Consider the following 12,499-nt stretch of genomic DNA (forward strand, 5'->3'; position numbering starts at 1 on the left):
GTCTGCTGAGGTGACAGTAACATGGTCTGTGTACCTAAGTCTGTCACGAGGGAATCACCCGTGAAGTCTGAACCCCTCCCTTTAATCATGGCTCCTCATCCTCACATGACTCAGCCAATGAACCTCGCTATGGCCTTCAGAGGCTTGGGCTGGGTGTTCGTGCTCTGCTGCTTCCTTGCCTCCTGAGGGTTCTCTCTATGCACTGTGGTTGCCATCACCTCCTGGCATTGGTGGCAGCTGTATAATTGTGACCAGACCACTTCCTCAGAAGAGTAGCTTGTTAGGCAGGCGCTTCTGCTGTAGACAGCTTACTGCCTGGCCACCTCCAGAGACGCCCCCTTTGTACCAGCGACCACACCCACCCAGAGTCAGTGCTGCCTCTGAAGATGTCCAACAAGGAAAGATCTATATTACCAAAACATTGAGCTGGGAGTGCCCCAGTCAGGAGCACTCACAGGGGTTCTGGGTCAGCCTCCTGTGTATCCCAAAGCATATTTTCAGGGTTCTGTAAGTGATGATAACATGGTCTCCACAGTGCCACGCTTTCCCAAAGGGCAGTTTGCGATCTTATGCAGAAGAGCCAGGAAGCCAAAGCCAGGCCCAAGGCAGCTAAAGAGATGAGTTGTTTCGTTATAAGCTTTCCAGAAATTTCTCTCCAGCATGTACAAAGAGAGAGTGGTTACAACCTTCAGTGCCACTTGGGGGCCACTCATCATCCCTGGACCCCAAGCTGATGCTGTCTGGTCATGGAAGCTTCTGCCACAGGCCTGACCCTTTCAGTAGCAGGCAGCTCCAGGAGACATTCGCAGACTCAGGAAGCACCATGTGGATGAGAGGTAGTGAGGGTAGGAGTGTGGGCCCGAGTCCTGTCTCTTGGTCTTCCATCCCTTGGCCTCAGCTTTTCTTTCTTCTCTTAAATGATTTGTCTAGAGGTGCTCAGGCACTGGCTGTAGTGATCCTTCCTAGTTTTGCCCATTTCCAAATCAATTTCTTCATTACCAAACGATTTTTCCCCGAGAAATGCCAGTGGCTGAGAACCACCCCCCTCACAGGGCTCTCTCATTAACAGTCTCCTGTGTTTCGGCATCGGACTCTGGAAAATTCTCCCATCTCCAGCTGTGACACGAGTGACGCTGAGGGGCCCCTGCCTGTGAACAGTGCAGCCGTCCTGAAGAAGAGCCAGCCATCCTCAGGCAGCTCCCCTTGCCGTGGGCACGTGCTGCAGAAGGCCAAGGTGAGCGTCCCTGCAGAGCGCGGTGCCCGCACCTAAAGTGAACCCACTGCACTCGGCCTCTTCCAGCTCCCACACACATCCGTAGGGACGAGGGTTCAAAGACAACCATCTTCCAGGTGGACAGACTCATCCCCTTGGGCTTGTCCTCCTTTGGGCAGCACAGATTGGGCTGAGTGACCACAGAGTCCTTTCTAGCACTTACATGCTGTGATTCTCCAAAGAAGAAAAAGCCAGAAAGGCATTTTTCTTTCCAGGCTGTCCCCAGAACCCTGGCCATCAGCCCAGAGTCCCTCTTCCCCTGCAGTCAGGGAGAGGAGCCACCAACAACATTGCCATGATTAAATCCTAGGGATTCCCAGAGCATAATTTCCAGAAGACCAGAGCCAGCACTTTTCATCCATGGTGATGGAAGCAACTGTAGGTCAGCCTGAGCTGACCTGGGAATGGATAGGACATGAGTCCAGATGGAGGGGGCTGAGCAAGCACCCCACACTGTCTCAGGGTCTCATAGTACTGGCCCCGATGTGCCATTCCTCAGCCCAAGCCTGTTTCTCAGCAGCTGGAAGCACATTGCTTTCAGCAGGCAGACTGCATGCAAGGCTGTGTTCTCAGGGTGTCCTGGGATGGTAGCAGGAACTTTGCTTGCCCAGGCTCTCAGTGTGTGTGCTTTCCCAGAGAGCATGCTTTCTAGAAGGCTCCGTGGGCTAGATGGGGAAGAAGGTTACTGAGTTGGCGTTCTAGTGACTTCCCTGAACATTCCTTAGGCCTTCTTAGTATACAGCCAGCTTCTCCTTGCAGAGGACCACTTTGCCTGAGCCATGTTAGAATGGAGCTGTGTGGTTCCCCTCCAGGTTTCTTTGCCATCAGAGAAGAGGTAGGAGAAGTCAAGCTGTGCTATGAAGTAAAAGGCTCCCGTGGCTCAGGCTTTTCAGCCCTGTCTCCTTCTGATGATGAACATGAAGTCTGTGACTTCCAGAGTTAGACACAACCACCCCCAGACAGTTCCCAGACAGCACAGAAGGGAGGTTCCGCTTCTGGTCACAGTTGCAGTACACAGACAGGAGGTGCAGAGGTTCTTGTCACTGCAGCTGGTCTCTGTGACACAGCCTCAAGAGTGGACTTGAGCAGGATGACCCTCGTGCTGGAGGGGCTCCACTAGACATGAGGTTGGGCTTTGGACATACTGACTGGATTGACAAGTCTCTTGACTTTTTTAGAATTAAAAGTTCAAATGTAATTAATGGCTGATGGCACAGCACTGGCAGAAATAAGAGCCTAATGGAGCTGTTGGCAGAAACAAAAACACGCACTGGGCGTGGAGGGTGACGGTGGGGGTGTACCACAGGCTTAGCTCACCAGTGGCTTGGTTCTGCAAAGGGACGTGCCTGACTAGATTCCTCTTCTCAACCTCCACAGATACCTCCATGGTGGCTGAGAATAGGCGCTGAGAGGACCATATCTGAGGGCAGCATTCAGGGCCTGCTGCCATTCTACCCACCCATTCATCTACCCGCCCACCCACCCACCTACCCATCCACCACCCGTCCATCCACCCCCCTCCCATCCATACATCCACCCACCCACCCACCCATCCATTCACCCATCCATCCATCCATTCACCCATCCATCCATCCATCCATCCATCCACCCATTTACCCACTCACCCACCCACCTACCCATCCACCACCCATCCATCCACACCCTCCCATCCACACATCCACCCACCCATTCACCCACCCACCCATCCATCTACACCTTCCAACATTCACTTTCTTGTGGTAAAATAAGCAGAGCCAACCTGACCAATTGGCAACTTCCAAGTGTGTGTCTTGGTATCCACCCACAGAACTTTATCTTCCTAGACTCTGTCCCTGAAACACCAACACCACCTTCTTCCCTTGTCCCTAGTACCCACTATGATACTTTTTGTCTCTATGAATTGGACTTCCTCATAAATAGACTCAGCTTATATGTGGTCTTTACTTACACGATATCCTGGAGATCCATGATGAATCAGGGGTCAGTGCTCCCTTCCTTGTTCGGCCTGATGAGTACCCCGTGTCTGGAGGCCGCATTTACCTGTTTGCCCCTGTTGGTACTTGGATCGTGTCTATCTCTGACTGGCTACATAGAAGCGGGTGCTTGGCAATTATTTTGTTCAGAGGGAACCTGCACTCCGCTGAGCCCCCACACTGTGTCGGACCATGGTGGCTTGTGGAGGCTTATGACAGCCAGGTTCAAACCCCCTAATTTACAAATCTCTCTTCTTCAGGAGTGGGAGCTGAAGAATGGGACATAGAGAGAGACCAGCTGCACCCAGACAGAGACGGCATACTGCCACCAGCCTCAAGTGTGACATGTGTGCCTCCCAAAGTGCCCTGAGCATGATTTCAGAAGTTTGGACTGAGTCTGATGCTGACCCGTGGCCAACCTGTGTGCGCACTTCCTACTGTACGACGGTGCCCTTTAGGAAAGTTTACTTTACGACTTTGGTGTCCAAATTTACTTGTTAAAAAGCAGAAACAAAAGGGGTTGACAAGTTGTTCTGAAGTACCCTCTGGCAGATGGGGCAGTCAAGGTTCTGAGGACCACAGCTCAAGCCTAGCTTGGACCATGTGTCCCTGTGAAATGGAGCGGCACAGGCCTTCACCACGTGCAGCCAGAGCCGCACACATCGCCCTGTTGCCAGAGGGTCCTGCTCTGTGGCAGCATGAACGCCTTGTGTCTCTGTAGCCCCACACCCTACCCTGCCTGCCCCCTTGTCACTGGAGGTGAAGCCATGAGGAATAGTGCTGTGAAGCGATTTTTAAGGTTTGATTTTGTTTTTGGATACATACTTTTGTCACCAGGATGGAAAAATTATCATTCTTTTTACTAGTGTTTTTCATTTGTTCTCTTTTAAAGAAAATGTCCCTTTTTTATCATGGCTATGCTTGGATTTTAGGGACTTTTCAGAGACCCTGTTTCCCATTTTATGATGTATTTTGAGAGGCAGCACAGAACTTTAAGTCCTTGGCTAGTAGTTACCCCTTCCCCTTGACCTGAGACCCCAGCCTCCCCTGCTACTGGGCAGGAACTCCTCAGCCCAGAAGGCGCACTGGTAGATCTAACAGTCCAGGCCAGAGCTTCCTTTGGAAACAGAGTAGGTTTGAGAACCTATAGTCAAGCCTGGACCATCTTTGAACGGAGATGAATCTTTCCAGAGCACTTCCCTCTAGTTTATAGTTGAAGCCGTGGGATCACAGGTGCACTGCCATGCCAAGGTTCTGGCTGTGTGGGCCTCCTCCACTGTCCTGCCTACTCTGTGCACTGTTTCCTGGAGAGTTCAGATGCTCAATATGTTCAGCCTATAGCTTGTGGGCTTCCAGGGTCTAGACCTTTCCACTACAGAGAATTGCAGGCAGTCAAGGGGAGTTAGCCATCTCTGCAGACTAGTTCAGGGCCAGTTATACACAGTTATACACAGGTAATTGGCTCATTCCTTAGACCGAGGACCTGGTGATGCTGTGCAGGAGGCAGCCTTCCCACCACAGCCCAGAATACCCTTTGCACACACAGAAGAAAATTTCCTGGGCTCTCTGTAGAGATGCCTTTTGGGCCTGCTCTCTGGGCAGCCTTCATGGCTAGGGTCTGTGCTCTATGCTTCAGCCCTGCAGCAGCTGTCTTAGAGTCACCAAAGAGCAGCAAGGTGGCCACCGGTGTACAGGGACATCACACCAGCATCTGAAGCTGCTCGGCTGGAGGTCCTCCTCAAGCTAGACCAGCGTAGAGCTGCTTGCCAGCTGTCTGATGGTGCTTCACTCTAGTGCCTTCCTCCACAGGGCAGTTAGGAAACCGTGTAGAAGGACCTGGAGGAGGATACAGGCTGCTCATGGAGCAGCAATTGGGGGAGCCCCTTGGGTCATCACAGGGAGCTGTGACCATTTTGTGTCACGTGACATTGGTGCCCTGAAAGGAAAGAGTTTGAGCTGCCATATACTTCTGCTGCCTGTGGGTCTCTGAGCAGCGCTTTTGGCCACTCTGATGGTAGCCTGCTTTGCCAGGAAATCTGTGCCAGGCTTTGATGGTTTCCAAGACAAGGAGAACATGCCCAACTTAACATCCAGTTCTGGCCAGCTTAGAGGGACATCTGCAATTGAGTGGAGGATGTTAGTGGACCACCGTGTCTAGCAAATAAGCCCCAGATGAGCTTGACCTGATGAAGACGTGGTAGGCTCCAGGCCCCTCCTGTTCATGTCTTGTGCTAAGAAACCTAGGCTTGTGATTCACTTGGCCCTGATGGATCCTGGAAGTTCCACAGAGCCGCATAAGGTAGGTCCCAGGGAAGGCAAGGCTCCTGACACAGGGTTCTGCTGTCCTGTGTTCCCCTTCATGTTCTTAGATTTGGTCAGAAAGCTAGTTTAAAACATTTGCTTCAAAATAAGTTATTTATTTGTATATGTTCAATAAATATAGTTTTAATTTATATATGTACATATTGGACACCCATGAGACATCCTGTCAGGATTCTCAGTGTTCTCATTCTATGACCCTCCCAAAGCCACAGGCGTGACCCCAGCCATCGGTGGCACAGGTTTGCTTTGTGTGGAACCAGGTGGGCAGAGGGCCGAGCCAGCCCCTTTCTGTGAGCTACTGGGTCTCTGGACCATGGGAGGTACCCCACCTTTTGGGACTTCTCTTTGTCTGAGGCCACAGTGTTTCTTGGGGTCTACTTTTGTCACAATTTGGCAAAGACGTCGTCAGGTTTCACACAGTCCCCTCCACTTTCATGTCCGTTCACCAACTAACACTTCACATACAAATACCATGCTGGCCTGTGGGCTTGCTGTGGTCCCTGCCTGGGGCACAGGTGTGAACCCTCACTGTCACACAGTCTCATGTACCAGTGTTCTTTCAAGGATGAGCATGGGTCAGTCAGGTCCTAGCAGGTACCAGGATGACCTGCAGGCTGGGTATGGGCCCACTGCACACAGAATCTCCCGGAGTCCTTGCTGCTGCCCTGTCTCTTCAGTATGCATGCCTTGTACTGAGAACTGCCTCACCAGCTGTCCACCTCATCTGTCCGCTTGCCCAATTTGCTTTTGGTTTTTTCTTTGTCACTAAGCCCATGCTAATGGACTGGAGAATTGGTACTTTGAAAAGCAATGTCCCAGGTCCCGAGGCCAACAAGGAAGGTTTCCACTGTGTGAGGACTGCAGTCCTCCAGTTAGAATTCACATGCAAGCAGCAACAGGAGTGTCCCTGGTCTCTCCTCCCAAAGACAGGGGACACCCATACCTGCAACAGCCTACCAGCAGCTGTTATCATCCTGTGCTCCAGGGATACCTGAGCCAAGCAAGTGAGTCCTCCATTCACACCCACCCTCGCCAGCAGACAGGACGCCCCCAAGGTCCATTCTATGGGTGTGACAACATCAAAATGATCGACTGTTGCCCTTCTCCTCCTCATCTTCTTTTTTCTAAAGTACTCTTAGACCAGAAACATTTCAAACCCATGACGTATTTTTAAAGTAATTGAATGTCTGGGTCCTGTTCCCACTGACATACTGATAACCACACCAGCGGGCAGGTTTCTACTGTGAAATAAACTGAAACTAACAATAAAACTCCTGTGCTGTCTGCACTCAACTCGGCCCCAGGAAGAGGCTGAGCAGTGTGTGGCCACGTCGATGGCATGGGAAGTCCACTCCTTAGTTTTGAAGGGTATCCTTTGCCAGTAGTTGAGGACAATACTGGTTTTGGAAACCTCAGTTTCCCACACACCGGGTTGGATTATCCTTTCAAAGAGGGGTCTTCAATTCATAACTCTTAGGGACCAAAGGTGTTTCTAAAATAATAATGTTCTTAATTGATTTTCTAACAAAGTTTTACTTTACATTTTAACACCAGTTTTTACATTCTAGTTATTCCAAATGAATTGCTCGTGGCTCTAAGTTGTAAGATGTTTTTCATGTTATGAATGTAATTATTTCCTTATTGTATTTTTTAAAAAACTAAAGTCATATTTAAAATAATCTTGGAAAGACACAGGCAAAGAAAAGAGAAAGTTTTTTTAATAACTATGTTGGTAGCCCATTTGAAATGACTGTAAATATATTTTGATTGTGCAACTCAATGTATTTAATTCAGAAAGTAAAAATTTTTATGCAAAGAGACTTGCAATGAAAAATCCTAGTTTTCAGCCCATTCCCCCCCCCATTTTGTAGTCACTTCATCCAACCTTTCTGCTTTCCTTACTGATTTTTCTACTGTTGTAACTATGTACCCATTGACGGGCGCCCATTGGCGGAACTTGTTTGTGTATTAATAAAACTGTGCTGTGAGGCCCAGCCTCATGTCCTCCTGACAGCGGCTTACAGTGCAGTCCAAGACTTCCACAGTTGCCTGAATCATCATTTCTGGGGGTATCAGAGGTCCCTGGACAGGTGGGAGGGCTGGATCTCACCGGTGAAGTGGAAATCCCTCTGCTTTAGAGGATCCTTGGGAATTCTTTTTTTTTTTTAGTAGTTTTGGTCTGTGGACCTGAGTATTTAACTCAGTTGACACCGTCACTGCCTCCTCATCTCCTGGCTCCATGCCAAGTTCTGGAAACAGAAATGAGTCCCCTGGATGCTTGCTGCCAGGAAGCCTGCAAAACACAGATGTACTCTTTCCAGTGGAGGCTGCTTGGAGATGTGGGAAATCTTAGATGAGCGGTTAGCTTTAAATCTGTTCGTCTTGAGAGGTGTGAGGGTTACGGTAGCTAGCATTGGCATTTAAACAAAGGTGATAGCTGCTTGCAGCTAAGTAGGACAAGGAGACAGGTGGTGAGAAGAGGCCTGGGGTGGGCCGTGGAGGAATTGGGGAAATTGAGAAGAGTCCTGTCAAGTAGAGAGGAGTAGGGCGACTTCAAGGCTGCTCAGGGCTTCTGCATGTGGATGCCACCTGATGGCTGGCTAGTGGAACAGGGAGCAGAGGAGACAGAGGAACCCACTGCTGGGCTTGACATCTGGATCAAGAGCTATTGGGTGTGAGTACCTGGGGACTGTGGTGAGGGAGCTGTTGGTGGTGTTCAGGGACATGGGCAAACTCAAAGGCCCGTTCAAACCACTAATGGTTGAAGTATTGAGCATTGGGTGAATCCCAGCCATTTATCACAGTTGATGGGGAGAGGGGGGGTCCTACACACTGGATCTGGAAATGGGACACAGACTCCAGGGCAACTTGAGGTCACAGAGCAACTCCTCAGGGGCATTCAGCTTCCACCTTCCCTTGTCCGGGGTTGGCCACTGAGTCCTAAGCACTGGTCAAATGTCACTGAGCCTGTTTGTAAGTGATGCCTTGGGGTTTGGAGTCCCTGTGTGCTGCCAGAGAAAGAGGGGTGCTGGGAAAGAGACCCCCAGGCTGCTCATGCTCTTGTGATGACCTATGACCCAATGGCATGGAGCCTATCATAGGTGCACATTGGGACCCTCTGTGGGAAGCAGGGAAACAGTATCAGATGTCTGTGACTCAGGAAGTCTGTGATAGAGACGTCAATTTTATGAGGCTGCTAAAAAAACAACAAACAAAAAACACAGCTCTCTATTCATGGGAAGGGACAAGGTGTCAAAAACTCAAGTGAAGGCATAGCTGGGATACTCAGTGGGAGGGGACAGGTGTGCATTCCTCCTGAGCTGGAGCTGGGTGCACAAGCTGTTCAGGAACATGGAAAGTGCCCCCACAAAGACCCTCTATAAACCTTCCTAAGCCCCAGTCAGAGCAGAGCTGGGTGCCTCCTTCCTGGAGTGCCAGCCTCCCCTCTGGGAGTCTGTCTGTCTTGCAGTATGGCACATTCTGCCTCTAGGAATGCCAAGTGGATGTTCATGTGCAGACTAACCAGTCCAGAGCCTGTGGCCTTTAGGGGATGCTAGTCTCAGCATTCTGCCGGATGTGATGCTAACTACACACAGCGTTCTGTGATGGGTCTCCAAGGAGCAAGTTAGGGGTCTAGTAAGACAGACCAATCCCAGGGCTGTGTCAGGAAAGATTGAAATGGGAAATTAAAGGCCCAGGAAAACCATCCCCAAGTCTACACCCATGAGGGAGGCTCATACCCCCTTTGCCACAAACCTCAGGCTTGCCTTAGTGATCACAGCCTGCAGGGGACCTGCAGAAGTGTATCCATTCCGCTCAGCCAGCAAAAGAGCCCTTGTGCTTGCTTGCTTGCTTTCGGAACAATGCTATATCCATATTTTCTATCTTTAAAAACCAGGTTTTCAAGTGTTTTCCTTTATAAGCATGTCACTCTGGACAGAAATCCAGCCACACGTACCTTCTCATCAGCACTCCACGGGGACCTTAAGTGTTCCATCAACCCTGCTGCCTTGTACTCAATCAACTCTTGACAGGACAACTTCAGGCTACAGTCATGAGCCTCTACAGACTCATTTCAAGCTGATTTTGTGTAGCTTGTGCCTGAGGAGAATCCAGAGGCTGCTGGACTCCTGCTTCCTGACACACTGAGAGAGAAGCCACTTAGCAACACACACTGGAAACCCATAGTCTATTACCACAGCCCATCTCCTGCATCCTAGAACTAAGTCTGGGTTATCACAGCCAATGTTTAACCCTGGTCCAGGCACGTATCATGGCAGCATCTCTGGTTGTCTCTGGTGCCAAATGCAGAGACCTTGGATAACACCCATCTGTGGGTGCTCGGGCCACCTCGCCTTATTTATTTATTTATTTATTTATTTTTTATTTTTTTATTTATGTTTTTAGAGACAGGGTTTCTCTGTGTGGCTTTGTAGACCAGGCTGTCCTCAAACTCACAGTGATCGCCTGCCTTTGCCTTCTGAGTTCTGGGATTAAAGGTGTGTGCCACCACTGCCCGGCTCCACCTTTATCTGGAAGCTGCCCTCTGGTTTTCTAGCTAACAGGTGGTGCAGGAAACACCATAACATGAACCAGAAGGCTTCCTTCTGTGTTTGCCAAGTGATCTAATCGAAACCTATACACTCCACGGGAGGCAGATGTGGAGTCCAGAGGTGTTGCACCCTTTTGGTAACCAAGGACATGGACCCGCCACTGCACCCAATCAGAAGACCGTGGTGCTCTGTGCTCCAAACCTTTAGGGGCCCCTCTCCCTTTTGTCAATTTTTTCTTTGCCTCAACGGCCATTTTCTCCCTTTCCCAGATAACTTCATGTCTTTTCTCACCTCCTCGTGACCTCATCTCACACCTGCTGTCGTGGTGCCCTGTCCTGAGGCTGGGCACCTTATTGCTCCTTGGTTCTGCCCCTCTGCTCCGGGCTACACCACACTTGACCACTCTGGCCTCGCTGTGCTGTGACTTCTATGCTGGATGCCGTCCTGTCTCAGCTACCCCTCCTCCCAGGAGCACATCTTGGGCCCAGTAGGCAATGGTGGGCCAGCACTAATCTCTCACGTCCACCCTGTCTATTCTCTGGAGCTGGACCCCCGCCCATTACTCACTCTGCTCCCGACACAACACCTGCCATTAGGGCTTCAGGCTCCAAACTAGGTGTTAAGTGACATCTTTCTTCAGCCACAGCTGAGTTCCACTGGCCTTTTCCTCACTGCAGTCACATGGCCCAGGCTCCTTGGGCTGTTTGTGGCTTCTTTTCCTAGCTTCCCCTATTGACCTTGAGTGACCTGAAGGCCTGTGGCATCATTTCTCTTTCCTGACATCATTCTTGACCAGGGCTCCCTCTCTCTTCTCACCACTTACCCCTCCTGGTCCCACTGATGAAAAATAAATCTTGTGGCCCATTTTAAGTATGCGGTATGTAAAGAGCACATCAGAGACTTGCAACTACGGGAGGTACTAGGCCCCTGTCTCCCTTAGCTTGCAGCTGGGGCCTGCTTGCCTTGGCTCTCAGTTTATCCTCAGCCTGGAAGGTGACATGTAGCTGTGTGATGGAGCAGAAATGGAGGAATCTTGGGACTCCGGGGATGCAGAGTTTGGATAGGGATTACGCTAGGCCACTGAAGATTGTGCCTCCCTGAAAAACTCAGGTAATGGAGAATCAGCGGGGAGAGAATGTGATTAGGAACACAGCCACCATCTTTTTTTGCACTAAATCTGTGCTCCTGCCATCCTTGCCTTTTCCCTAGGCTGACCCACACTTTGCCAGGTCATTCAAATAACCGCATCACTTTCACTACTTGGAGTCTCCAGTGCTCTTAATAAGAAGTGAGGATTTGTTTCTCACGCTGGTCCCTGCTGTGTGACCATGCCAGACAGGCACCTGCTGTGCTCATTGGTGGTCTGAGCAATCCCAGATGTGGCCGGCACTGCAACTCAGGCTCTCCCTCAATTGTGGAGTGGTTTGCACATCTGCTTCAGGGCAACTGCCAGAATGGCCCGTGGGGCTGTGGGAGGGGCCTTGTGCTGGAATTGATGCACAACCAAGACTGAAGCTGTCCTTGTGGCTGGGCTGCCATTGCCCCATCACTGCCCTGCTGGCAGGCACAGCTCAATACTTAGTGCCTTTTGAGACAAGATCTAGGTAGGTCATTAGTGGAGATGAGCATGTGGGCCGTAGTGATGTCAGCTGAAGGTTGCCAATGCCGCTGTCAGCCCAGTGGTGAGCCAGCAATTCCTGGACTGGGCCAAGTGCTGTGGCATCCTGGGTCTGGGCACGCTAGGCCTGGGATGCCTGTGACAAACAGTCTCATCCATACTGTGACAAGGGAACGTTACCACGGAGTTCCAATGAACATAACCTTGCTTGACTGTTATTCCTGCACCCTGAGGTACCTCCATGGTTGGTCATCCTGGTATGAGGCAGAGGAACCATGGATGCCTCTCACAGCTCTAGTGGAAGGAGGTTTGCTGGGCCAAGCATCCATGTACTCCCTGCTGAGTGACTACAGACATCCCCACACAGAATCTCCTTTCCATGTGAACCCTGTCCTTCTGTAAGTCACCAGGCACTCACTGCTGGTGCTTCCAGCCAAGACCTGAGAGCACAATTAGAGCAGGAGGCTCTGTGGTACCTGAACCCTGGACACCTTGGTTAGAGGTGTGAGGGCCTGGACAAGGATGACTGTGAGGGAGCTGGGGGCCTTTGGGAGGCTGAGTGGTGAAGGGGTGTGCTACTGGGAGGTGGTCACCTGCAATAATATCTTCATCTCTGGTACCCAGGAGAAATGATGGTGACAGAAAGACAAGCAACAGGCCCCTACTCTCAGACTGGACTATACTGTCCAATGGTCTGAACACTGTCACCACAGCCTGTTTCTCCCTGACTTTGTCCTGCCCTGGTGGCTGTTAACTGCGA

At 50.6% G+C, this 12,499-nt stretch overlaps 1 protein-coding gene across 4 annotated transcripts in view; it reads left to right on the top strand.

Annotated features, from left to right (window-relative positions):
* The window catches only part of Afap1 (actin filament associated protein 1), a 115,000-nt gene extending 107,392 nt beyond the window's left edge, over positions 1–7,608 (top strand). For all 4 annotated transcript variants that reach the window (XM_021226454.2, XM_005068850.4, XM_040746981.1 and 1 more), the window contains 2 exons: positions 1,070–1,234; positions 3,507–7,608. In XM_021226454.2, the coding sequence (XP_021082113.1) occupies positions 1,070–1,234; positions 3,507–3,533 (192 nt within the window). In that variant the 3' untranslated portion in view covers positions 3,534–7,608. The remainder of the gene's footprint in view (positions 1–1,069; positions 1,235–3,506) is intronic.
* The last annotated feature ends 4,891 nt before the right edge of the window (positions 7,609–12,499 follow it).

This window comes from Mesocricetus auratus, unplaced genomic scaffold, assembly GCF_017639785.1.
Source record: "Mesocricetus auratus isolate SY011 unplaced genomic scaffold, BCM_Maur_2.0 Super-Scaffold_100006, whole genome shotgun sequence".
Taxonomy (NCBI): Eukaryota; Metazoa; Chordata; class Mammalia; order Rodentia; family Cricetidae; genus Mesocricetus; species Mesocricetus auratus.